The sequence below is a fragment of the Zootoca vivipara genome, chromosome 16 (genome assembly GCF_965207765.1).
Source record: "Zootoca vivipara chromosome 16, rZooViv2.hap1.1, whole genome shotgun sequence".
NCBI lineage: Eukaryota > Metazoa > Chordata > Lepidosauria > Squamata > Lacertidae > Zootoca > Zootoca vivipara.
In genome coordinates this window covers 20,097,435-20,124,903 of record NC_142599.1, presented here as the reverse complement: position 1 = coordinate 20,124,903, position 27,469 = coordinate 20,097,435, and the positions used below count along the sequence as shown (strand labels likewise).

The following is a 27,469-nucleotide window of genomic DNA, read 5'->3' as shown; positions in this document are numbered from 1 at the left end:
GGGAAAGGAGGACTGGTTGTTAAGCCACTCCAGGAATTGCAGCTCTAGGAGTGAAACAGGGGTCCCCTGGAAACTCTCAGCGCCTACAGCTACCAGGATTCTTTGGGAGAAGCCACGACTGTTTCAAGTGACAACACTGCAGTTTAATGGTATGGTGTGAATTTAGCCGGTCATACGCAGAGCAACCCCATTCAAATCTAAAGTTCATAGATTTGAACTTACTTGCCCGTCAGTTTTGATGGGTCCACTGTGAGTAGGACTAACACTGCTTATCTCCCAGGCAAGGTGCAAGTGACACAAGAAAAGGGAATGATCAGAGCCACTCACCTCCCAAAATGGCAAACAGGTGTCTCCCAAGTGACTCCACTGTTGATGGGTCGCTGCACTGCCGAGCCAAGTTCTTCAATGCTACAATAGCCTCATCCATCAGCTGAGAACTGTTGGATTTCAACTGGCCTAGAAAATCAAAACACAAATGCTCAAATCTTCAGAGCTGTATAGAAGCTTACAATTATCTTTACTAATAAGTGGGGTTGGGAAGAAGAGAGATGGACATGATGACTGCAGCCTAGTTCCTCTCTCTGAAAAATAAACATGCCCCAACTTTTAAATTTTCTCTCCACCTATTCAAAATTGGCCCCTGCCAATCATGAAAAGTTTGGGTCGCTTACTCAAGAGTAATTGTTTTCTTCTCCTTGAAGACTAGCACCCTCTCCTCCCAAAAAGCACCTGCTTGGAATGGCAAACAACCACCAGGCTTTAAGTGCTTCAAACCATTCTCAATTGCTCTCACTATAACAAAGCTCCACTCTCAAAACCAGGCATAGGCAAACTCGGCCCTCCAGATGTTTTGGGACTACAACTCCCATCATCCCTAGCTAACAGGGCCAGTGGTCAGGGATGATGGGAATTGTAGTCTCAGAACAACTGGAGGGCCGAGTTTGCCTATGCCTGAAACAGTACAGGATGGCATTGGTAAAAGCAGCAGCAATAGAGGGAAATTTCTGCTGGCCTCTGTAAGCGCAGACAATTGAACTTACCAGCTAGACCTTTCACGATGTCCAGAGCATACTGGCTGAGATCGAGGGTCACAGATGCCAAGAGAGAGGAGATAGCTGAAGACAGGAAGGAGAGAAGTGTGTTAACATTAATTAGCTTACAGGTTTGCTGGGGACCAATCTCTGAGAGTTCACAACAGCAAGACCTGCTGGATCAAGCCCAGGCATCCCCAGACTTCGGCCCTCCAGATGTTTTGGACTACAACTCCCATCTTCCCCGACCACTGGTCCTGTTAGCTAGGGATCATGGGAGTTGTAGGCCAAAACATCTGGAGGGCCGCAGTTTGGGGATGCCTGATCAAGCCTATGGCCCCATCTAGTCCAGCATCTTGTTCTCTCACCCGGCAGCCACCCAGATGTCCCCAAAAGGAAGCCTCCAAGTGGGACAGGAATACAACAAGCACTCATGGTCGATGCACAAGAACCAAAATAAAGTAACTGGGAACTACAAAGATGCTGACACTTGAGATGTTGCTTCCTAAAAACTAAGAAACCTGTACCAGGGTGCGAAAGAAACAAACTTGCAGAGAATTGTAAGCGCCTATGTTTTTCTAAAACCTATATGGCAAGTTGCTTTTTAATACTGTGAATAATAATTTTAAAAAGCACAGGGCATTTCAGAAGATTTTGAGTTTATGTGATCTAATGAAACACAGAATTCCAATGCAACATCGGCATGTGACATGTGCCCCCCACAGATGAACAGAATCTGTACCTCAAGCCAAAATCATGAAAGGCCTATTGCATAAACTTAAAACAGATCCACCCACACATGGACATCAAGAACAAAATGCTGCTTCTGTCACCCAGCTGGAGCTCATTCTTGACCCCCACTATGTGGGTCTCAGGTGCTGACAAATCAGCTTGGTGCAAACTTCCTTTGCAATGTACCCCACCCCCCCACCGCACATGCTTCCACTGGCCACTCACTTTCAATTGCATTCTCAGGGCTCCGCAGGAGGGACTTCTGCAAAGCTGGCAAGACGAGGTCCTTGAATTCAGTGTGTGACACATAGCGGAGCAGAGGGGCACAGTTCTCCTGCAAGAAACCCACCCGCTTTAATGCAATACATGGCTCGGGACCCTTAGTGCAAATATTACTATTGCCGCTGTTGTTACAGTTTATTCATCGCCTTCCAAACCACTGTCCAAAGGCAATTTACACTTAAATAATTAAGAACAGTTAAATAGCTACTTGCCTGGTCACCTAGGGAGAGCACAAATTCCCATCCAGCAAGCTGACTCCGAGTCAGGAATAATAGGGGTATTTAACTTACAAGTCAGGAAGACTATGATGGCACCTAGCATGACTGTTATGACGAATATGACGTCTTACCGACTCTTCACAAAATCCCACGGCAGTTAACAGAAATTCAAAGTGCTGTTGTTTTTAAGTAAGGATTGTTTCTAATGCCTGTATACAGGCAACCCTGTTTAGGGAAGTTTGTAATGTTTGATATTTTATCGTGTTTTTAATACTCTGTTGGGAGCTGCCCAGCATGGCTGGGGCAACCCAGCCAGATGAGCGGCATACAAATATTATTTTTTATTATTATTAGACTGAGCAAAGCGCAGAAACACTGGAAACATTTCATAGCCATTTTGCTTCACGGCTTTCTAATCCTTTTCTCTGTATGTATAGTTCATTCATCTGATAAAGCAGGCCCTAGGCCACGAAACCTTCCACCACAATAAATTTGCATGCCTGCAAAGAGTGCCAAGGTACTCTTGTTTTGTGTTTGCTGTGGCAGACTTAACCCAGTGAGCTAGCTAACTATTTTTGACTAGGGCCACAATCCTAACCATGTCTACTCACAGAAGTAAGTCCTATTGAATTCAATGAGGCTTACTCCCGTGGTGAGTAGAGTTAGGACTGCAGCCTTAGATGCTCAAGGCTAGGTGTTTCTCTCACCAGCAGGTGCTTCTGAGGTCTTGTCTTGCTCATCAGGATGTTCTTCATGTAGAAATCAAGGAGGGCGCTCTAAAGAAGACGGAACACCTATTATAATCGTTCAGCAATGTACCATGACACTGGACAGACAGAAAAGGTTTGCTGCAGCAGTTCACCAAGGCTACAAAGTAGAGGCTTAGGACCCCACTGCTGCTTGAGCCCTCCCACTTCATAGGCACAGTTGTAAACACCATCCTTATTTCCCCAAAAAGAAGTGTGCAAGAATTTCTGGTACTTGATGTACAATAGACAGGAATCTGAACTTGAGGTGCATTACTTTTCCAGATATTAAAAGGTAGCATCCCCCAGGACTCCCCCACCTCCCCCTCGAGTCCGTCTGAATAAGGCTCACCAGTGCCCTGCCTTCGCCCCACAACTTGGTCCAGCCACGCCTACCTGCCCTACTAAGGGAATTCTACAAGATGCTGCTGAGTCAAAGGGGCTATGCAAGTCCAAACAATTTGCTTGGTCCTCAGCACGGGCAAAAACAGGTCGCCTGATGACACTGTGGGTTGGAGAGATAAGGATGCAAGCCACTGACTGGATCCACTTCTCCACAACCTGATTTAAGGTCCCACCACCGGCTGATTCTAACCCTGGGTGCAAGCTCAACCCATGCCCCTGCTGGCAACCTGCTAACTAGTCACATCTTTCTCCAAGGATGCCCTGGGGTACTTGCCTTGTATCGGTTAATGACGTCAAGTTCTTTCTGAGTGGTGCAGAATTGCACCAGCAGGCCCAACATGCCTGCGTAGCCCTGGCTGGCTTCGAGGCTGAGAATAACGGAGAGGTACTGATCCACCAGCCCAGGGTTCTGAGGAGAAGACATCAAATCAGCACAACCAAGAAGCTAATTCAAGGAGCTCAAATCGGGGATAGCAAACACGGGGTTCTCTGTATGTTGTTGGACTACACCTCCCACAATCTCCAACTACTGGATATGCCAGCTGGGGCTGGTGGGAGTTGCAGTCCAACAATGATCGGGAGGGTTCCATGCTGGCCACCCATGACCTAAATAATCAGGATCTGTGTCATGCTCTCAGAAGATGTATACAACACCTCTTTCCACAGCCTGTTCAGTTTCTTCACAGCCCCGTCCACCACCGGCTTGCGAGAGCCACCCAGAACCTCCAACAGCAGCAGACACTGAACTTCCACCTGTTTAAAAAAGAGAGAATGAACCAGTATAAATGATGGGGAACCTTTGGTCCTCCAGATGTTGCTGAACTCCAATGTAACTATGCACTGGAAATGTATGGACTGGGTTTCTTTGACGAACTGGCATGAAAAAGTATGGAAATTTGCATTTGTTGACAAACACGCCAATAAACTTAGAATGGCACAAAGTGCAGAACGAAAGGACCCCTTTAGGGTTGATTGGCATAGCTTCATTCTGTAAAGGTAAAAGACCCCTGGATGGTTAAGTCCAGTCAAAAGCAACTATGGGGTTCTGGCGCTCATCTGGCTTTCAGGCTGAGGGAGCCAATGTTTGTCCACAGACAGCTTTCCGGGTCATGTGACCAGCAGGACCAAACTGCTTCTGGCGCAATGGGACACCGTGACGGAAATCAGAGCACACAGAAACACTGTTTACCTTCCCACTGCAGCAGTACCTATTTATCTACTTGCACTGGCATGCTTTCAAACTGCTAGGCTGGCAGGAGCTGGGACAGAGCAACGGGAGCTCACTCCACCGCAGGGATTCAAACCGCCGACCTTCTGATCGGCAAGCCTAAGAGGCTCAGTGGTTTAGACAACAGTGTCACCTGCGCCATTTTGCTTCACTCTGTATACAGTGAAGAATGAGTATAAAATACTTCATACAAGCATTTTTGGTTGTTTTACTTTCTGTCATTCTTTGTGGACATATGTAATCTGGATATATGATGTGGACTTGAATGGAGGTCTGATTTGGATGCAGACTTCTCATGCAGAGGGTGAGGGTATTTTTTTTCATTTTTGCTTTCAATTTTTGTATTTTAATTGCTCTGCAATATACACGTATACAATACATAATCAAAAAGTGGAGGTCAAGGTTTCTTACTAGTTTCTCCCAGGTTTCTCCCTGTCTCTTCTCATGTGTGGGGAAGACGATGCGAACGAGCAGGCAAGTCCAGGAGAGGGCCTGCAAGGCCGCAGATCCACTGCTTTTACTGCCACAGAAAGAGCGAGAAGGAAATGAGGCCTCAACTCCAGGAAAAACAGTCAATGATGTTAACAGTTATATTACTGCTCTCCTGAGTGCAACAAAAGCAGAGCCAAAAAAACTCCCAACCTGTAATATCTGTGATATAAGAAGTTACAGGGTTTCAGCAGGAAGCTACAAGGCATGCGGTGATCGGAAATGAAGAAGCATGCCTACCCTAAAGCTTTTGCAGGAGCAAACAGCATTGAAAGCAGGAATCACATATAAGTGCCCCAGCCCTGTTACAAATGCAAATCGTCACGAATGCACAATAAAGAGGGTGTTCTGGAGAGGCCCTGGGAAGCAGACAGCCACCTTTTCAAGAAATGGTTCCCGAAGATGCCGTGGCACTGAATTGCGACTCTCACCTGGGTCCTCCAGACTTGCTGCTGATCCCCGAAGACTGCAGGGACTGCAGAAGGTTCTTGGCAGTTGCTTCTGGCTGACATTCTGCAAGCTGCTGAAGCGCTGCCTGGAGGGCTCTGTGGGAGGCTGCATCTCTTGACGGGGGAAGAAATTGGAGGGTTTCAGAAATAATCAGCTGATTGTCCTTGTTTGTAAGCACCTTCCTACCAGCCTACATTATTAACAAGCCACGTTTCAACTGATTAACCTGTTAAGTTAATTTAAACAAATCTGCATATTACCGGACCTCAATATCGATGTCTCTTTGAAATGGAAAGACATGTAACATAATAGGTAAACAATGACAACTACTGGATTGTTATAAGGCAGTCTTTATTTCACTGAGCATGGCAAATGTTTACATCAGGGATGAAGAACGTCCAACATAAGGATGAAATGTGCACCCCCACTAGCCTCTCTATCTGGCCCTTGAGACTTTTACCAGGCCCCATACCCTTCCCAGACCACACCCCTCAAACCAGCTCTGTTTTGCTTTCCTTGGGTGTTTTTGCCTGTGCTTTGGAATATGCCCTTGAATTCTGATAATGCCTCCTGCTTCCCTGGGTGGAAGATGGAGCAGGGTGCATGCAAGTGTGTGTACTGTACAAATGGAAGATTCACATTTGTTGCTCTGCCTGCCTGTCGAGGCAGGAGGAGGGAACAGGTCAGGAATAACTCACAAGGTGTCGGGGAAGTTAACTCTTTATTCAAAGAAACAAAACAGCTCAGGCCTAGTGAGCACAGCAACTCTTCCCAGTAGGTCTTGCCTCAATGAGGCAGTTGAGAGGTCCGTCCCCCCACTTCCCACAGTTCCCTGAAACTCCTCCTCCCTCGGGTTCTTCCCAAGCAACCTGAGTCTTAGCCACCTTGTCTGTCTTTGCTCCTCCCTCTTCATATCTCTTCTGGTTCTGGGTGACCAAGGGGGAAGGGAGCTGGTTGCAGCAGGAGGGGTTTATTCAGCAGGCTGCCTGATCTCTGCCTCTTGGCCCCCTCCTCTCCAGCCTCCACTTCTGGACTGCTCTCTGCCACAGCCTCTTTCTGCTCACTAAATCCAGTTACCGCTTCAGCTTCCGACACCTTCTCTTCCCAGTCTTCTCCCTCTGACCACTCATTGTTGTCCCACCACCAGTCCTTGGGCTCTGAGTATTCTTCCCATCTGATGCCTCCTACCACTTCCCTGCACCCAGCCAGTCCACGACACCACCTATGGCATGCAGCCCCCTGGAAGGCTGCCCCAAAGAGAATGTGGCCCTCAGGATTAAAAAAAGTTTCTCAACTTTAATGTACATGAATCAAACAGAAACGCCAATAAACAGCTATCACAGAGGGAGGGAGGGAGAACACCTCCCTCATGTCCCCAAACATTAACTTTTCCTCACGGGACAGCTGTTACAAGCCCTTATTTTGGTTAGTCTTTTCTGAATATCTTCTGACACTCCAACCTCACGCTCTTACCTGTATCGATGCAGGGTGAGGCAGAACAGCTTGCAGAGGCCCTTCACGGCACCTTCTGGAAGATCTGAAACAAGGTAGAGGGTTTAATGATCGTTGTATTGATGTGTGCATTTTATAAAATGTGTGCTGCCCTGAGAATCTTCAGATTGCAGGACTTCGTTTCATGTTCTTTAGCAAGAGATGGATATGAAACGACAAACTTTTTTGCCTCTGAGTTTGCAATGAAGGGGCCAGATGAGACCAGATTTGGCCCAGAGATTTCTAGGGACTGAGCCTTTCTGTGGCAGGATGTGAATACCTTTCCCAGTGATGCATCTTGCAAGTTCATTGAGGATGTCTCTTCGTTCCTTCACACTGGATGTGGTCACTTTCACTGCAAATCTCTTCAGTGCTTCAGAAACCTAAACAGCCAATCAGGGTGGAAGGAGAGAAGGGTTTCCAGTTTAGTCCTCTCCAGTTTAGTCCAAAGTACATCTGCATTAGTGCTCCTTGGTTGAACTAAGACCTTGATCTTATGTGATTTTCCTCTTGAGAAATGTTCATTGGGACTTACTCTCAGGTAGGTGTGCATCAGCTTGCAAGCTTAACATGCATTGGATCAAGTTGCCAGTTTCACCTGAAAGTGTTTTTGACTGGATTCTTTACTACTCATTATTTCTTTGTAGTACACACATACACACACAGCAGGCAAAGAAAACAAGGGAGAAAGACTCAAAATAGAATCAAGGGAAAGGGAAAGGTCCTAACACAGTATCAAATTTTGAGAAAGGAACGACAGACAGGTCCTGGGTCTGCCTCCTAGTGAGCCAGCAACTAGTGGGAACCAATCAGGAAAAAGAGAGTAGAATTTAATAAAATAAATGAAAAAGACCCTTGGATAGGTACTCCTCCTTAGATAACACCCTTGGCCAGGAAAACAAGCCAAGGCAGAGATGGATGAGGGGGTGGCTGTAGGTCAGAAAGCAGAGCATGTGCATTGTATGCAGAAGGTCGCAGGTTCAATAACTGGCATCCCCAGATGGAAAAGACTGCTATATGAAACCCTCAGCATAGACATTATACTTAGCTAGATGGCTCAGTAGTCTGACTCAATATAAGGCATCTTCCTATGCTCATGTGTGTTGAGGGAAGGGCCAGAAATCAGTGGCAAAGCATCTGTTTTGCATGCAGAAGGTCGCAGGTTCAATCACAGGCATTTCCAGGCAGTGCTGGGAAGGACTTCTGTCTGAAATTCTGGAGAGAGCCACTGCCAGCTAGTGAAGACAATACCGAGCTGAGTAGACCAATAGCCTGTCATGGTATAAAGCTCTTTCCTGTGTTTTATCTCATTTTATCCTTAACAGCTCTATGAGCTTGACCAGGCTGACTCCTAGCAGCTTGCTCAAAGCCACCTATTTGGTAGAGAAGAGGAGGTATTTGAATCCAGCCTAATTCTGGCAGAGTGTGTCCACTAAATGTTCCCATTTCCATCCGCTTCAATTCTCCTGTAGCTTTACCTGTAGCTCTGGTTTCCCTAGCAACCCAGCGAGAAAGTCGCAATGCAGTGTATTGCAGTGGTTACATTAGAAAAGTTTTAATGTTTTCTCAAATTTCATTCACTCCAAGAGGAACTACGCTTAGCAGAAAACACAAAGGTACCCAACAGGTTTGCCACATTATCATCACATAGGAAGCTGGCCCAAACAGAGTAAGATCTTCGATTAATCTAACTCTGGTGTTGAGGGTAGTCAACATGGTGCCCTCCAGATGCTGTTGGACTCCAACTCTCATCAGCCCCAGCCAGTATGATCAATGCTCAGGAACTATGGGAGTTGGGAGTACTACAACACCACCTCACGGGCAACATGGTGGCTACCCTGCAGAGGCTATTCAGAACCTCCAATGGAAGTATTTCCCAGGCTAACAGAGAGGACTGAACTTGGTATCTTCTGCATGGAAAGCAAGTGCTGTGCCACTAAGCTATGCCCACTGTCAAATAAGAGACTGGCAAGTGGAAAACTGCTGCTAGCCTGAAAATAGTGAACTAGTGGTAAAGGATGTGGCTCAGTGGTGACGCATATACTTTTATATGCAGAAGGATCCAGGTTAAATTTCCAGCATCTCTAGGTAGGGCGTGTTAAGACTCCCTGTCTAAAACCCAGGAGAGCTATTGCCAATCATTGCAGACAGACAAAGCTGTGCTAGATAGACCAATGATTTGATTCATTGTAAGGCAGCTTCCTATGCTTCTATTTTAAACCGTCTTTAATTCAGAACCATGAGAACTCAAAACTGCAGCTCAGTTACACAGCATTTTTTTGCATGCAGCAGCTCCCAAACTCAATTTGTTTTTAACTATTTTCAGCACTACATTTTAAAATTACTGTAACCCTGGGATCTTATGGTGAAAGGCAGGTAAGAAACAGATCCAGGGGTGGTAAAATCCCTGGCATCCCTAAGTATGTCTGGGAATGTCTTCTGTCTGAAACCCATTCTGCGCAGACAATATTGAGTGTATGGACCAATGGTCTGAGGGTTCAACCACACTCCTTTTTGTGCCGTGCTTTCTAGGCACAGGTCTGGGATTTCCAGGTCCAGGTCCAAGCAGTAGTGCATTTTTGGTTGGTTGGTTGGTTTCACTGCCATGCCACTTTCACTGAGGAAAAACAGTGTTTTATCACTGAATCAGAGCAAACAGCAATGCACGGGGAAACCCAATTGCTATTTGTTTCAATTCAGTGGTGAAATGCAGGTTTTCCCCAGGGAAAACAGTGGGGAAAACCTGCTACGAAACGGACCTGGAAATCCCAGATCTGTGCCTAGATGCAAGGCACAAAAAGAAGTTTGGAAGAGCCATTAGTATAATGCAGCTTCCTATGTTCCTGGGGAGCAGTACTTGCTCAACAACAGAGAACCTAGTTTGCATGCAAAGGGTATCAGGTTCAATTTCTGGCAGGAAGAGAGTAACTGTCTGAAAACCCGGAGCGCTGCTGAGCTAACAACACTGAGCTAGAGTGACCAACAGTCTGGTTAAGCATGAGGCAGGCTCCTATTAAAACGAGGACTTTCTCCAGAACCCTGAGGACTGGAATCTTGCTTTATTTTTAGCAGAAGGGCTCTTGCTCGGTGGCGTCTGGCGTGGTGTAAGGCCGCTTCCTATCGTCCTTGGCACCTGTTTCTCCCCCCTCTGACAGCCAACAGAAAAGCTGGACTCCAACTCTTGACCTCCCCCTCCCCCTCCTCCAACCCTGCCCCTGGGGCTCCGCAGCTGGGCGGAGAGAGGGAGGACGCGGCCCCGCGGCCAGAGAGGGGAGAGCCGCTGCTTTCCGCCCTCGCCTCCCCGTGGCTCGCTTCCATTCCTCTCGCCTCCTCGTACCGCCCCTCGCCTCGCCTCAAGCAGCACCCACCTGCGTGTCAGCCGCCATAGCGCCGGCTCCAACCCGGAAATACTTCTCCGTCACTTCCTCGGAGCGTTGGGCGCAGACTGATAGCGTCACGAAGTTTCCTGCTGAGCTGTTAGAAGGGGAGGAGCGAGGCAGGCTGACGTAGCTTAAGTGAGGCTCCTCCTCCTTTTACCTCGCCTTCTGTGGTGGCTAAGCTAAAGTGAGGGTGCGGCCTACAAGCAGCCCCCGTTAATTCCCAGTCTTTGTCAACAACTCATTAAAGATGAAAAATTCAGTATGGTGTAAGCTTCTGTGGACGACTGTTTATTAGTAATAGGGGGAAAGTTGTGCCACTCCCCAGGCATAAAAACAAGGTTTCCGAAGTGGCTTATCAGTAAGATGATTTTACACTGGAGGGCAGGGCCTGAGGGACAGCACAAAAGGAAAAGGGAATGGGAGGGAGGAGAAAAAGCAACCTCAGGATTACTATCTACAAAGGCTTTCACAAATTGGCAGCACAACACTGCTTATGTTTCAACAGACTAGAATAGCTACATAATAATAATTCTCGTAATAATTACTAGTGTGTGTCCCTACTTCCCATAAGCCTATCCCCGCTAGGTAGGTAGGGATGTGTGATAGCCACCCTGCTGATTCAGAGCAAACATCCATTTCCCCACAGTGGTTGCCATATTCTTCACTCACTCACAATATACCCCAACCTTTTTCCTGAATGAAGCTGAAGGTAGTACAGTTCTCCTTCCCTCATTTTATCCTCACAACCCCTAAGATAGGCTGGACTTGTCCAGAAAAGCAGCTCGAAAATACTTACTGTATGTATGTACATACATACATACGATATAGGATATTACCCAGGAGTTAGCCATTGCTTATTATGTCCTATCTTTTTTAGTTAACTGAATGCAGTTTTAGTTCCTTCACCTCCATGGGGCAATGAATGAGCAATACTGGGGGGCTTCACCTCATTCTAGCAACATCTAGTAAGCCAAAGGTTCCTCATCTCTGATTTACACAGTCCTCTCTTAGTTTTTTGCTCAAGGAAGTAAGAGGCCCAGGGCAAAACTACTCTTTGATCTGTAAATCTGCAGATCATTCCAAGTTTCCAGAACTTGGAAAAATAATTTGGAAAGCATTGTTGCTTCAGATTAGGGAGGGCTAGAATTGTGAATGGGGGAGGTCCCTGACTGTGGACCAGGCATGGATTCAGTTGCATGGCCCTGCCTTTATAACAAGTGGGGGGGGGGGCATAACCACTGGAGAGAAGTTGATGCTTCCCCCTGGCAGAGGACTAACCAAGAACAATGATGCAACATGGGTCTGTAGAGAAGTACTTTTATTTTATTGTTTCATTCTGCCCCAACTGATTGACAACAACAAAGCTCTGAAAGTTAGTCGAAGAGACCGAATCCCATGTCCTCATCAGACTCTTCAGACTCCTCCTTGGCCTCCACCTTGGCTGGGGCTGCTGCAGCAGGAGCTGCAGCCTCAACTGCCACTGGAGCAGCAGTCACAAAAGCAGAGGGGTCAGCCAGGAAGGCCTTTACCTATGGAGAAAGAAAATTAAAAAAGCGAAGTCAGCTTCATACATCGCCCATTGGCCCTTTGTGCCTTGAATGGTTTCTGCAGACAGGAATGTGTCACTTGAACTCGGGATCATGTTTGCCTGGATGGAGAGGGGTGCACAAGTCTGTGCAGAAACTAATGTACAGTAATACCTCGGGTTACGAACGCGATCCGTTCCGGATCGCAGTTCGTAACCCGAATAGTTCGCAAACCGAACGCGATGGGCGCCGCCCTTTTGCGCATGCGCAAAGCACGATTTTCGCGCTTTGCGCATGCGCAAATCGCGCGAGGCGAAAACACTTCCGGGTTTGCGCAGTTCGTAACCCGAACTGTTCGCAAACCGAGGTGGTCGTAACCCGAGGTACGACTGTACTGCAAAGGGAGGCAAAATCTGCATTTGTTGCTCCATGCACTTTTGCCCCTTTCCCCGCCCACCATTACTATGTGCACCACCACCAAAAACAAATGTAGCCCTAGAGGTGAAAAGGGTTGCCCACCCCCGGTTTCAAGAAACAGACAAGCTCTCCCTCTAAACAATCTCCCTATTTACGTTGGATCATGTTTGGGGGGGGGCGAGGTTTGGAGGAACCAAAGAGTGATTGATTAACTTGTGGTAGAATTTTCCCATGGGCTTCTCCAAACTTTCTGCAAAACCTGCCTTAAAGACTACAGTACAATCACAAGAAACCAGATTAAGTTGCAGTTCAACTTAAGGTTTAGTGTGAAAAATGTGGTTATTATTTTTTTGGAAAGAGGGCAATAATGCAGCTTCCACACCTGTAAATTTCAGGGTCTTAAGCTATCTGGTGTTACACTGACAACGGAGAATTCAAGGACTTCGGGGTTCGCAGACTTATTACTACCCTGTTTCTCATATTTTAAGACATACCCATAAAATAAGCCATAGCAGGATTTTTAAGCATTCAATGAATATAAGCCATACCCCGAAAATAAGACATAGTGATAGGCGCAGCAGCAATGCCGGCTGCGGCAGGAGGAGGAAGAAAAAAATAAGACATCCCTTGAAAATAAGCCATAGTGTGTTTTTTTGAGGAAAAAATAAATATAAGACATGTCTTATAATATGAGAAACACGGTATACCTAATAGTTTCAAAATGAACAATATACCGTAATTGTACCAGAGCACCTGACGTGCTTGGGTGTTAGGTAATGTTTCGAAGTTGTACCTTGATGCGCGCTATGCTAGCTTGCTCTCCATTACGTTTATATATAAAATTCAAATAATATATGCACACATACAAAAAGGAAAAGTGTAGCCACTGGAACCATTCTTGCCAATTCAACATTATGTACTCATCATCCAGTTCAACATATCATCATCCTTACCTTGTCAGCTAATGGGAAAGAGTAATCAGTCTCTACAGCCACAGCCAGGACTCGTTTGTACCCATTGATGATGGAGTGGGGCACAGAGGCAACTGTCGGGTAGCCAATTTGCAGGCAAACACTGGCAACATTGCGAACACCCTGGAAGGAGAAAAAGTCTTTACTCCTGTTCACCCCATAGCGGTGCTCCCTTTCTCTCCCAAATTCACGATGCAAAATGAACAACCTCTGGTGTTTTTACTCCCCCAACTGTAGTCTAGTGACTTCAAACTAGGTACACACCCATACAAATGAAACAATTTTCAGAGCTACTTATGGAACAGTCACAGCACAATCCTATACTGTATATGCCTTTTCAGAAGTAAGTCCTATTAAGTTCGGTGGGGCTTACACCTAGGATAAGTGGATATAGGAAGGCCCACTTTAGGCACAACAAAGCTGCCTTCCGCTGAATCAGACCACACCAAGCGAAGGCGGACCACTTGTCCACGCAAATCAAGAGGCACCACTTACTTCCAAGAAGCGCCCATGCAGGGTCTCTTCAGTGATGTCTAGGACTTCAGGGCTGTAAATGCTGCCATTGTCAAACACCTGCTGGATGACGAGCCCAAAGGAGAAGGGGGAGATGTTCAACATGTTCAGCAAGGTGGCTTCGCTGGCACCCACTTTGTCTCCGGTCTTGATCAACTGCACATCACTCTGAGAAACGAGAGGGGGAGAAAAACCAGCAAATTCAACAGCAACTTCTTTACAAGAACAAGAATTGTACACCTTCTCAGCAATGGGATGTATGTTTAGTCCAGTTGAGTCAGAAGTGCTGAAAGGAGAAAGCAACACGCTCTCCTGTCAGGCTGGCCAAGGCCCAGTCCCTCTTGGCCCCTCTGCTTCATTCGTTTCAAACCAGTGAGTCATGTCAAGTACTTTTGCAGATAGTATTACTCACACACACCATTTATATTTTGAAAAATTAACAAAAGGGAAAAAAGAAACAGAATCAGCTCATGTTAACAAGAAAAACAATAAATCATTCCTGACTTGTTTTACACTTACATATTGCCCTTCATTCAAGGGCAATGAAGTGGTTTACAATATAGAAACACAAAAACATACCACATAATTACAATCCAAACAATAACCCCCTGCACACACTTAAAGATGATTTATTAAGCTGCCCTACAAGCCAAACAAGATTGACAATGGTTAAGATACACGTTCAAACGTAGAAAGGTCAGTGTGATTTTTAGACCACCAAATGGTGGGTGTTTATCTTTCCAGCCTTGGGAGTATACATTACTATTATTGCTCCTTGTCCTGCCACCCCTTATAACTTGCCCTTCTTCTCATGAGAACCTAGGGTAGCTAACTTTTTTAAAAAAATAATAGAAGTATAAGCACTATCACTATAGACAGCCACTAAGCACTCACCAGAATTTCAATGGTGCCTCTGGAGATCTTGGTGGTGATGCCCAAAGCCTGGAAAAAGGAGGTCTTCTCAGGGCCAAGGCCGGTGTTTTGAGCTGGCACAGTGACCTCACAGGGGGCAATGGCACCTGCTCGAGCAGCAGCTGGTACCTGAGGGAGAAAAAAAACCCAAGACATCATTGGCACTGAATGTTGGGAGGATTCATGAGCGGAGAAAGAAAGTACTTCTTCAAAGAGGTGCAGTTAACTATGGAATTTCACTCCCACAGGCAGTGATGGTCCCCAATGTGGGAGGCTTTTAAAGACAATAAATGGAGAAGGCTATTAATGGCAATTAGCCACAGTAGCTGCTGTTCTTCCACTACTAGAGGCAGTAAGTTTCTGAATTCCAGTTGCTGGAAACCACAGGAGGGGCGTGTCCTTGCACGCAAGTCCCACTTGCAGGCTTCCCACTGCAGCATCCGGTTAGCAATTGTAAGAACAGGACACTGGACTATACAAGCCTAATCCAGCAAGCTCTTATTATTTCCTTATCACTGAGGTTCAGCTCCGAGGGCCTTCTGGTGGTTCCGTCACTGTGAGAAGGTTACAGGGAACCAGGCAGAGGGTCTTCTCAGTGGTGGCAACTGCCCTGTGGAACGCCCTCCCATCAGATGTCAAGAAAATAAATAACTATGACTTTTAGAAGACATCTGAAGGCAGCCCTGTTTAGGGAAGTTTTTAATGTTTGATGTTTTATTCTGTTTTAATATTCTGCTGGGAGCCGCCCAGAGTGGCTGGGGAAACCCAGCCAGATGGGCGGGGTATAAATAATAAATTATTATTATTACTACTTTGCTGCCAGGCAAAAGCATGCAAGGATAGTAAACAGGAATGTAGTTTGGGAAGATTATTTTTTATTATTATTATTATTATTATTATTATTATTATTATTATTATTATTATTATTATTATATCAGCTGCAGTCTACAACATATGGAGAACACCAGGTTGGGGCAATTTAGGTGGAAAGAGCCACTCTCTTCCTCCTAAGTGGTTACCGCTTACCTTGTTGGCCAACAACATGTCCCTGATTTCAGTCAGATCCTCCTTGGTGAACACGAAGCCCACATTACCACGGATATGAGGCAGAAGCCTAATGAGAAACAAGGCATGTTCTATTAGTAACATCCAATTTCTAACCCGGTTTCTTTATAAACAAACAAAAATTATAGGCAGATAACAATAACATCCAGATGTAGAATTAACAAATGTTTTACATACATGCTCCCAATAACCTTTGCAACAACCCTTTAAGGTAGGACAGTATTATCCCTATACTGCAGAGATTGGCTGTGAGACTGAAAGAGGGTCATCTAGTGAATTTGCAGCTCAAGAACACTTTGAACAAAGGACTTACTGGCTCAATCTTATTTTTAAAATGCATATTTTTAACTGCTAATGCAAAGGAGCCTAGGAAATGCTACATCACTAACTTTTCCAGAGCTGGGTTGTTTTCCAGATGTCCCCGGATTGCCTTGCGCATCATGGTGTTCTTCCCCATCAGGACCACGGCCTTCCCACGCAAGGACATGCGGATTTGCTGCATCTGCTTGGAACCGACATTGTCTGCTCCCACAATGAAGCATTTTGGATAGTCGTCCAAGAGTTGCTGCGGAAAGAAAGCAAACCCTGAGAAAACCTTTTCAAACTTAGGGCTGGCACACTGTCTGCTTGCAGTAAGATGCAGATCCCAAACAGCAAAGCATTTAAATTAACAAATTAACTCCAAACAGAAAGTGCTGGCTTTCTCGGCTGCACACAATCAGGTTAACACATACAAATCGCTTTGGAACACTTACAAAATTCCGCATATAGCCTAATTAGTAACAGTAACAATACTTAACATTTTTGTGCGTTCAGTGTTTCATATATATTATCTTGCCCATTATTACACCATTCCTGTAGACAGGCACGTCCAACTCCCAAGAGACTGTGATCTACTCCCAGTAAAAAAAAAAAGCAGTGATCTACCCATTGTCATTGGAGGAGTGTGCGTGGGGTGGGTGGATTGCCCAGTTATTGAGCTTTTTTGGGGGTAGGATTGCCCAGGGTTCTTCAGCTTTTATTTGTTAACTTTCGGTAAACTTCATTTAATCCTACTATTGATAAAGGTCCCATGATCTTCCAAGATCAGCTGGCGATCTACCAGTAGATCACGATCTACTGGTTGGACATGCCTGCTGTAGACAAATTTATGCTGATTATGATCTATGGGCCAACTGTGGTCACACTTTACTGTACACGCTTCAGAGGAACCATCAGATTCCTGCTTCTCATATTGTGATCTCCAATACTGCAACATGATAGTACAATCTGACCCTGCTCCAACCATGCAGCGCTGAAAGGGTCTGGCTAGAATCCCACATTATTCTGTATGCACTGAGAGATCCTTATTCTTAAGACTCCTAACATTCCAGACTTGAGCCGATGCTGCAACATAGGGACAGAGCTGTATGGTGTGGTGAGCCCATAGAATTTGCTAGACGATTCAGTGACGGCCACCAACTTTGGCTGTTTTAAATGGGGAATAAACAGATTCATGGAGAATAAGGCTACCAGCGGCTACTAATCATGGAGACAATATCATTCAGAATAACAAGTGGGCGAAGTTGTGCTCATGTCCTGCATGCAGGCTTCCCATTAGCAACTGGTTGGCCACTATGAAAACAGTATTTTGGACAGGTGGGCCTTTCGTCTTACCCAGGTTTGGTCTTATACACGCAACTTAAACAGAAAAGCATCCTGTACGTATAAAAGTGTTTTTTAATTGTCTATTGTTATTCCTGCTGCTGCTTTTGAAACTTAAGGTTTTTTGCACAATATACAAATAGGATTACTTTCACCAACGTAGACTGTACTGTACTGCTTTGTGATTACAATAATTTATTACTTTTTAAAAAGCGCTCTTTACCTGGTGCTTATTACTTTCCCAACTTAATTCCTGTGCCCAATAGCTTTCAGGGCAAATCATACAATGTACTTATAATTGTAGGCATCTCTTAATGGAATTAATTACATGATTGCTGCAAGGTGTAATGTAGGGTGCTTATGCTCTGCCTCCAGAGTCTGAGGGAGCAATGCCTCTGAATACCAGTTGCTGTAAACCACACAAGGGGAAAGGGCTGTTGTGCTCAAATCCTGCTTGCGGGTTTCATGCAGACAGCTGCCTGGCCACTGTGAGAACTGGATGCTGTACTAAGATGTCCATCAAGGCCCTTTTTATGTTAGACCTATCTGATCACTTAACTGCTTTAAGGGCTGCTGCTGTTTTAAAAATCAAGCACGAGATAAATTCCATGAAGTTATAAATAATAAGAGTGAGGCAGTGTTCTTCTTTATTTTATGAGGAATCTAATGGATGCTAGGAACTAATGGTACTTTGTACATGCTCAGAGAAACCCTCGCCGGCAACACTTTTTTGTCTTGTTTTTCACTTGTGCCACAAAGAAAAGGTTTCCAACGAGAGAAATAAGAACATCAACCCTGTTCCTCCTCGCCCAAGCTACCAGAAGGACTCACGATGATCTTGAGGAAGTAGTTTGACTTCCACGTGGCTCGGTCTTCCCTGGGCATCGCGGTGACCCAAGGATCGCACGGCAGCGGTTTAAAGACTCCGGTGTTTCTCTGCAGAGAACAGACAAAAGAGGCTCCGGTTAGGCCTGGCCCCACCTAGGCCCCAAAGGCCTCCCCGGCCCGCCGCCAGCAACACACCTACCTCACGAGGCCTCCGTGGAGCAAAAGAGTCGGCCCCGCCCCTGCCCCAAGCTTTTATAACCTCCCCGAGCGCCGCGGCCAATCGGCGGCGAGCAGGTTTCCTCCTCCCCCTTCCTCTCGCTGCGGATTGGACAGGCTTGCCGATGACGAAAGGAAGCGGCGGGAGAGCGTGGGGAGGGGGGGGGAGAGAGAGAAGAGCTATTCTCCGCTCTTATTGGCGTAAAGAGACATCCTTCCAAAGTAGCAAGAAACTTCCCCTCCCGCCTTTTAAAGGGGAAAAGGGGAGAGGACGCTTTTGTAGCTGTGCAGACTGAGAGAGGCAAGCTCCCCCTGCTGGGGCAGAAACGCAAATAGATGTAGAGAGAAATATAGGCCAGTGGTTTTCAACCAGGGTGATGGTCAGGGGTGCTGCGGACAACACTGGCCTCTGTCCTTCTTTCCTTCCCTCCCTTCCTCTGATGCCCTCTTGCATCTCTGCCTCTCAAAGACTTGCATGGCTGTTTGTTGCAGCAGTCCTGGCTACAAACTTCCCAGGCGAATGGAGCCTCTGGGGGTGGCCACGGAGGGCTTCCCAGGCCCCTGCGGGGCAGTGTGAGGAGGCACCTCTTTTTGCGGTGAGGGGCAGCTTAGAGACCAGGGGCAGCAACTGTGGCTGCCCAGAGGCCTTCCAAGGAGAGGAGGATGAGGGAACGCTCCACAAGGGAGGGTGTTCGAAAAAGGAGAGGCTGCCAGCTCTGCAGGCAAGGGGCGACAGAACTGGCCTCCCAAGTCCCATGGGGTGCCGCAGAAAGAATATAGTTTGGTCAAGGGAGCCATAGACGCCAAAAGGTTGAAAATCTCTGATATAGGCTGCAAATATATATATTTATTTATTTAATCAGACAGACTTATATACCTCTTATTGTAGGAAAACCCCTCAAAGCAGTTTACAAAAACGATTGAACAATATTTTTTTTGTAAGAACTATTACAAAAAATAAAACAATATAGGCAGGGATTTGCAACTTAAATATGTGTATATATTTACAAACACATGTAAATATTTAAATATGTAAATATGAGACATCTTCCAACTGCCCCATGGAAGATACAGCAAGCTTGTTTTCTGCTGCTCCAGATGGGAGGATCTGAACCAATGGATGCAAAATACAAGAGAGGAAATTCCAGCTGAACTTTAGAAAAAACTTTCTAAGGGTAAAAGCTGTTTTGACAGTGAAACATTCCACATATGACCTTGGGAAGGTGGTGCACTCTCCCTTCAATGAAGGTTTATAAGCAGCAGTTGGGTGGCCACCTGTCAGTGATTTTTTAGAATTCCTGTATTGCAGGGGGTTGGACTAAATGACCGTTTGGGATCCTTTCAACTCTATGATACTTTATGAAAGAAAGAATAGGATTTTTAAAAAGCACTCAACAGGACCTCTGAAAAGTTTGTTCTGGATCCTGAAAGGTTGCAGTTCCCCACTAAATAAAACCTACTAATTCTACTATACCTCTTAGGCTTCCAAGCAGTTTAATTTGCAAACGCCAAGTTACTAAACATTGAGATATAAACAGCCATTACTAAATATTTAAGGCTGGTAGCAGGGCCTGGCATGCTCTGGTCCATGGGGTCACAAAGAGTTGGACACGACTAAACAACTATAACAAGCAGCAGCTCTCCAGGGGTTCATGCAGGAGTTTCCCAGACCTTCTGCACGCAAGGCAAGATACTCTGTTGCACAGTGAAGGCCCTTCCCTACAATACTGCTTGTATATGCAGGATGATAACCCTTTGCTTCTAGCATAGTGAATTCCCCAAGGCCAGTAAGTGAGCCCAAAGGAAAGATTTGAGATCAGAATGTTGAATTCAGCAACATGGAAAGGGGGTGGGAGTACAAGAAATAAGACGTTGGCAATCCTATCCTCCATTGAACCCAATTTTGGCTTTAGGCGTGATCCCTGGAATGTAGCCCCTGCATACGGTAAGTTGCTAGCTTACTCTACCCCTCCCCCCAATGCAGAAATAAAATGATAAAAGTATTTTATGGTGCAACAACATCATGGGAGAGGTCTTTCCAGCTGTCCCAGCCCCATGCCTTTCGAAGCCTTGTAAGTAGCTTCAGGAGATTGATTGAAAGCAACATCATGAGAAGGGTGTTTCTAGGTCCAAAGTGAAACTGTCAAGCTCCTTGCCAGGAAGTGCAACATACATGTAATTAACGTTATATTTACAGTACTGAAATGTTGTGGGGTTTTGTATGCTGTTCTATTTGCTACGTTGCTGTTTTATTATGAAAGTGGTTTTTTTTTACTGTTTATTTAAGAAAGGCCACAACCAATGACACTGAAAATTATCATAAAATTTATTAGCATCATCACAGGAATTTTAAAAGTGGGGTAAAAAACCAGCAGAGTTAGAGGTTTACAAAAGGGGAAAACAGGAAGAGGGGAGAGAAATGTCATTCCACAGGAGAATCTCCCCTTCTCCTCCTTCTCAGAAGATCTGTTGAAGCTTTAATTGAGACCCACTTCATTCTGATGCATTTTTAAAAGTTAAACAAAAGAAAGAAAGAAACCGCGCCCCAGGCCTAAAATGTCACAAAGCTATGGTAGCACAGTGGGTATTTTCAGAAAAACAATGGTGTATCTTCATCTGACACCTATCAGAGGCAGCACCAGGCCATTCCATCAGATTGCAATACCTCCTCATGCCCAGATCCAGAAAAAACAACAACACCCCAGACTTCCAAAAGGCCCAACTTCACACAATCCTTCATAACCTGAGCAGCCTGGTACTAGCAAATCAATGCAGGCTTTACTCTCCCACAAAAATGAAAGACCCACTCAGCTGCTCTCAGAATCACTTCACCAGCTGACAGACTTTTTGTCCAATATTGTTTTTCATCATTCCCCAACCAAGGCCAGCTCCGGTTGCAAAGGACGAAACAGTGCTGCTTCCCATTCCAGATAAAAAAAGCTGACCAGAAGTGGCAGCTGAATCAGACTTCAATGCTGGTGAGCGGGAGCATCTTCTGCTGCAGCTGAGGGCAGCAGGCTAGCTTATGGGATGTGGAGCTGGTGGAACAGCACACCCAGCTCAGTCCACCCCCACCTTTCACTGTCCTCTGCCTGGGGTCCTGTTCTCCACCCCCATGTGAAATTCCCAGTTTACAGAGGCAAGCAGATGCAGAAAAGTTATGGAAACAGCTATACAAAATCATGGCTCTTCCCTGCCTGTCCCTACCGGTAGTAGTTCGAGAAAAGCTCAATATTACTTTGGCTTGCCTGGGTGCTTGGTATGGTTATGTGGTGGCGAAGCCAGCACATGTGCATAGAAGTTGAGCGATCCAGTCATGAGCTTTCAGGACAGCCTGCTGGCGCCAATGTACAAATGGCCAACTTGCAGCAGTGGAGGGGACCACATGCAAGAGAGGCAATAGGAATTGACAGCACTCCTGGGCTGGAGTATGAGTATCCACAGGCCTGGCTACAGAGCCTTCAGCCTGCCAGGCCTCCCTCATTCATCCCACCAAACCACACCCACAGGGTAGGTAAAGCCGCACTGGGGCCAAAGGGGGATTGCAATGCAAAGGACAGTTCACAGTGCTTTGAAAAATGCTGACATCAGCAGATTGTCAGGGCTTGCAAAGCATCGCACATGGAGTTACACAAGGCCCAGAAGATCAGCAGAGACAAAAGTGTGTTTCTGTCAACACCTCCCATGCCATACTGCTGCCTGCTCCCTGGCTCAGTAGACAAGAGGTAAGGCACCAGAGGACACATAGGTACAGCAGTGTGTGCACATACACACTGTAGCATACACTAGCACAGCAGTCTCACACTGCAAAGTTGAGTAATGGCACACTTGGGCAAAAAAAAAAAAAAAAGGCTGGTCAGCTATGTTAATTCTATGAATGGGAAGGCTAAGACCACAGGCCCAGTGTCAGCTTCTGAAACAGATTATGAAGCTTGACACCAAACGTCTAAGATCTGAGCTCTTTCTCTCTGCTGGAGTAACTTAAGACTCACTTCAAAAAAAATCTGCAGCTCTGATTTTGAGAGAAAGGCAAACAATTCCAAATACAGCAGTTTACAAGTTATTTTTTAAAAAAGAAATCTGTTCCAGTTGAGCTCTGATCAATAGAAAAGCTACTTAATAAGCAAAAATGAAATAAAACCACACATACACGCTCGTTGCACATTCCCCCTCTCCCACCCCAGTTTTAAAAAGACAATACTTGTCATGTTAATAGTTGTGTTTAACAAAGCACCAAAGGCTTGCGGATGCAGGAACCAGCACAACCAGGGCCCTGCCCAGACACTGTCAGGTATGAAAGTCATCTGTTGAAAATCATTTCAAAAAACTAAAATTTTCAATACAAGAGATTTAAAAGTCATTTTGTTATGAATTCAAGACTCAATGTAGAAATCAGCATCTTCCCCCAAACACACAGTATTCAGTTTGATAGCAAAAGTCATTCGCGCTCTCTCTCTCACACACAGACATAAAAACCAGAAGAGGCAAGAAGAGAGAAAGAACACCCACCCACACACTGAAAAACTTACTATGTCAATAGAAAATGAATTATTGCTCAGAACTGTGTTTCTCTAGGGCATATTTCACACGAGTGAGAGATGTGCTTGTGATTGCAAGAGAGAGACAAGCGAAAGAAGTCAATGCTGTTAAATGAAGCTTCTCTTGCCTTTCGGGCGAAAATCACAACACAGGCTACACCCCCGCCTAAAACCTGGAAAGGCTGGGACGCCTCGCTTCTCTGGATTGTCATATAAAACAAATACCACTTCCACCCCACTGAGCACACCTTCACTCTCACGATTTCTCAGGAGTGGATGGCAGTAATGGTGGTGAAATTAACATCCCCAAATGGGGAGCTGTCCTATTTGAAATAGGGTAGAAGTACAAAAAGAGTCAGCGACCCACTCTGTACATGCATGTGGTGGTGATTAAAAGGGGTGTTGAGCATTTTTCCAGTATCATTTTAACCTCATCTCCCTGGAAGGGGTTGCAGACAGGAAGGAAGTTGCTCACCCAGTCACAAGAGTCCTGCACAGATCAGTATCTGCCAATGTGGCCCTTGCCATGTGGGACTGCAACATGTGCTCTCTTGCTCACTTTTGACCCTTCACAGTGTTCTTGGGAGAGTCAACTTAGGAAAACGGGAACCTGCCTTAGACTGAGTCAGACCATTGGTCTATCTAGCTCAGTACTGTCCACACTGACTGGCAGCAGCTCTCATGGTTTCGGACAGGGAGTCTCTCCCAGCTCTACCTGGAGATGCCAGGGACTGAACCTGGGGCCTTCTGCATGCAAAGCAGATGCTCTACCACTGAGCTACAGCCCTTCCCATTCCCCATTTCAAAGTGGAATCCATACTGGTGTTCGTAGCCTTCCTTTTAGTATTCTTGGGGAGGAGAATTAAATTCCACTGCCCCCAAGCTGAAACCCAAACCATTTTTATTTGACTGCCTGAACCTTTGCTACCAGTGCAACCAATCAACTGACCAACCAACCACCACAACCCAACAGAGCCTCCCACCCAAACCGTCTTGGCTTGACTAAGCTGTCCATCTGGTGCATCAATGGCAGTCTCAGCATCTCCTTGCTAAAATACAGCTTCTAAGTGAATGGTCCAATGTGATTCATTCTCTGGATTTACCACTTTTCCAGAGCAGTGGTAAGCATCTCATCCTGCCCCATCCCATCCCATCCCACACTGACACACACACACTGAAACACACACAAACACACACACACAAACACACACTTTCCTCCTCTTCTCCTAGATTAGCCCACCAAGGCCACAGGTTGCCAAATTGTGGCAATGTCCAAAGAGTCAAGGTTTCCTGGAAAGGCAACAAAAACAATGCTGAATGTTGGCCTTAGCAGAAGAGTTTCACGAAGCAGTTCTGACAGTAGGGCTTGTCGTTCTGCTCCTTGAAGGTTCCTTTGTTGAGCTGCTTGAGACAGAAGGCACAGACGAAGTGCTCAGGGTGAAATTTCTTGGCCATCGCAGTGATGCAGCGGCCTGTGATGGGCTTCTGGCAGCCGGAGCACAGCGAGCCGCGGCGCTCGTGGTAATGCACCTCACAGTAGGGCTGCCCGTCGTGTTCAAAGAAGCTGCCATTAATGAATGGAGTAAAACATTCCTGTGGAGGAGGAGGAGAAGCAAGACTGCAATCAGGTATCAGAGACGGAAAAACATGGCGCTAGTAGCTGAGGGCAGCTCCAGAGCTCAGCTCTGGAAAACCGCTCACGATAAGAGCACGATAAGAAAACATCTGTAACAAAATTAAGAACAGTTGCAACAAAACAGAATAGTTTTCATCAGGCATCTGTCTTAAAGAATACAATGATGGTGGCTGCATTATATCAATAAGCAAGGAGTTCCAAAGTAAAGTACTGTCACACTGACGGAATAAGGTATCATTTTTGCTGTTACAGATGGGCACTTATGGATGCACTCATCCTTCTGCTTCAGAGTCCTCTAGAGTTGCTAATCTTTCCGACCCCCCAGGAATATTTGCAAACTGGAGAAACTGTTGTGAGCATCATGCAAACACTGCAACCATGCACACACATATGCACACTCAATGCAACCATGCACACTCATCCTCTCCCACTGACAGCAATTAAGTTTTTTTAAGCCTCCTATTGTCTACAATGAAAGGCTTCTTACAAGCATAATTTCAGCAGGAGAAAGAAGGAACCCTGTGGGCACCAAGAAAGGCCTCCGCTGGCACTTGTGTGCCTGAGTGCACTGCGTTGGTGACCCATGAATTACACCAAGAGTGGTCAGGATGATAGATGTCCTCAGCTGGCTGAATGGAAAGGAAGGAGAATGAATTCCTGAAGTGCTCTTACCCGACAGACAAAACATTCAGGGTGCCAAAGGGTATTCAAGGCAGAGATATAGTTTTCCAAGATAGCCCGGGCGCAGCCTCCACACTTAGGAGCAAACATGTCAAAGTAATCCTTGCGACAGTAGGCCTTGCCGTCCTTCTCGTGAAAACCTGCCAGGGTGGAGGAGTAAGTAGCAAAAAAGGACAGAAGAAAATTAGCATCTGCCTGGACTTTTTATTTTAAGAATTTATAAAATGTTTTTCCAAATCTGAATGTGGCACTCAAAGAACATAGAAAACATTCAATAAAAATGAACAAATTTACACCCGATTTTATTGATTGATTTATTGCTGCTGTCATAAACAGAAACAGCCATTTAAAGATTGCACATATTTGTATGTAATAAAAAGTTGACGGGAAGAAGAAAAAACAATGAACAAAAATAAAAGCCTAGACATAAAAGAAAGGCATCACCAAAAGATCCTAAGAAATGGAAAGGACCATCAAAGCTGGAATCAACATCAGGCAACTGCAAATGTGCAATCTGGTGCGCATTTCCCAGGGAGTAAGCCCTGCTGAATGGGGTTGGGCTTGCTTCCACGTAAACATGAACAGGATTGGACTTACCAAAGAAGCAGCCTATTGGGGCTGAGAACAGTGCTGTTACACTACACTTCCACTTCCTGGGGAGCAAGGCTACATGAGTCTATGCAATCCAAATGCCAGGGAGAGGATTGCCTGTACTAAGCTTATTTATGTATGCCCATTGCTGTGAGTGTCTGCAACATGAAGTAATGACTTGCATGGGAGAAATGGCAAATCTGAGCTGAAATTCCACTCGCAGCACTTGAATGTCAGCTCACAAGACCTCAAGCTCAATACCTTGGAGACAGTTTACACATCTGAAAATAAGCAAGCCATGCAAGCTGTGGATCAGCCCTCAGGGACCATACCTTCTGGGCCAAAGAATGCTCCGCACTGGGCACAGAAGAAATGCTCCGGGTGCCATGTCCTATCCAGCGCCGTCACCACTTTCTGATAGAAAGAAACAATAAACCATGAATGAGTAGCCAAAACTTAAAAAAAAATTTGCAAGGAAACATGGTGAGGAGATATGGATAGTAGATAAGACAAGAAGTGTATTTAAAGGAGAGGAAGAGAGGAATCCTCTGACCCCAGGAAACTGAACTACTAACATTCCAATAATGTGATTCTCTGGATGGATTAAGCCCAGAATTTCATGAACATGCATTTCCGATCTCTCTCCTCTCTCTCTCTCTCTCTCTCTCTCTCTCTCTCTCTCTCTCTCTCTCTCTCTCTCTCTCCTGTTGCCTTTGGAAGGTCAATGAACTCCCCAGCAGATGGATAGACACCATGGGACATGTACAGTACAGAGATTAACTGGCTGATTGCTGTGGTATGTCTGCTCATGGGCCCCACCCATGTAGAAAGCAAACGGATGAAACAGTACTCTAAGGCATAAATGAAGGCTAAAACTAAGAAGAGGAGAATGGAGTGCGAAGATGTAGGTGAACAAAACTCTTCTCCTCCCTTCAAGCACAAAATTGGGAATATAATTGATCCCTCTCCTTATCCCACTGCAGTTTTTCAATACATCATTTGTTGTGTTTAATGTGGCATCTAAAATCTGCAAATATGGCCAAGGATACAAACAAAGCCTGTTGTTATGCATCAATTCTGTTTTTCCATATTTTGCACACCCTTGGGCAAAATATGTCCAAATTACAGCCTAAGAAGTTGCCAAGGGAACCCTTTACTTTTTACCCTGGATTGATCCTGAGATTCCTCAGGATTTTCCTGCCTGCTTTCCTGTCAAGCTATGCCACTCCTTCCACCAAGACTGGTTTCTTGGTGGCAGAGTGGAACTGACAAACCGAAGGGCATGAGCATCACCACTAGGAATGTAGAGAATTGCATCTTGCAAGTAGGTGAGGGATGTGGCAATTTAACTAAGCGGCATCTTCTGTGCAGTGTCCACTCTGAACCCTAGTTCAGTGCCAGTAAAATTGGCAGTCATAAAGGGAGAGGGGGCCTTTTCCATAGCTCAGTGGCAGAGCAACTGCTTTGCACTCAAGAGTG

At 45.7% G+C, this 27,469-nt stretch overlaps 3 protein-coding genes across 7 annotated transcripts in view; all 3 read right to left on the bottom strand.

Annotated features, from left to right (window-relative positions):
• The window catches only part of GCN1 (GCN1 activator of EIF2AK4), a 66,656-nt gene extending 56,104 nt beyond the window's left edge, over window positions 1-10,552 (bottom strand). The window contains exons 1-11 of the mRNA XM_035098566.3: window positions 10,441-10,552; window positions 7,353-7,455; window positions 7,055-7,118; window positions 5,563-5,694; window positions 5,054-5,162; window positions 4,069-4,167; window positions 3,689-3,823; window positions 2,971-3,039; window positions 1,989-2,097; window positions 1,041-1,115; window positions 328-456 (exon numbers count right to left, since the gene is read on the bottom strand). Coding sequence (XP_034954457.1) covers window positions 328-456; window positions 1,041-1,115; window positions 1,989-2,097; window positions 2,971-3,039; window positions 3,689-3,823; window positions 4,069-4,167; window positions 5,054-5,162; window positions 5,563-5,694; window positions 7,055-7,118; window positions 7,353-7,455; window positions 10,441-10,458 — 1,042 coding nt within the window. The 5' untranslated portion in view covers window positions 10,459-10,552. The remainder of the gene's footprint in view (window positions 1-327; window positions 457-1,040; window positions 1,116-1,988; window positions 2,098-2,970; window positions 3,040-3,688; window positions 3,824-4,068; window positions 4,168-5,053; window positions 5,163-5,562; window positions 5,695-7,054; window positions 7,119-7,352; window positions 7,456-10,440) is intronic.
• A 1,201-nt stretch (window positions 10,553-11,753) lies between these two features.
• RPLP0 (ribosomal protein lateral stalk subunit P0) lies at window positions 11,754-18,436 on the bottom strand. The gene is made up of 7 exons (XM_035098570.3): window positions 18,332-18,436; window positions 16,246-16,421; window positions 15,818-15,905; window positions 14,774-14,920; window positions 13,862-14,047; window positions 13,349-13,489; window positions 11,754-11,981 (listed from the first exon to the last, which is right to left on the bottom strand). Exons 1-7 carry the CDS (start codon window positions 18,383-18,385, stop codon window positions 11,826-11,828), a joined length of 948 nt encoding a protein of 315 aa, XP_034954461.1. The 5' UTR covers window positions 18,386-18,436; the 3' UTR covers window positions 11,754-11,825.
• Window positions 18,437-20,846: 2,410 nt separating this feature from the next.
• PXN (paxillin) overlaps window positions 20,847-27,469 on the bottom strand; it is a 65,141-nt gene continuing 58,518 nt past the window's right edge. For all 5 annotated transcript variants that reach the window (XM_035098569.3, XM_035098567.3, XM_088659647.1 and 2 more), the window contains 3 exons: window positions 26,323-26,404; window positions 25,391-25,539; window positions 20,847-24,675 (listed from right to left, as the gene is read on the bottom strand). In XM_035098569.3, coding sequence (XP_034954460.1) covers window positions 24,409-24,675; window positions 25,391-25,539; window positions 26,323-26,404 — 498 coding nt within the window. In that variant the 3' untranslated portion in view covers window positions 20,847-24,408. The remainder of the gene's footprint in view (window positions 24,676-25,390; window positions 25,540-26,322; window positions 26,405-27,469) is intronic.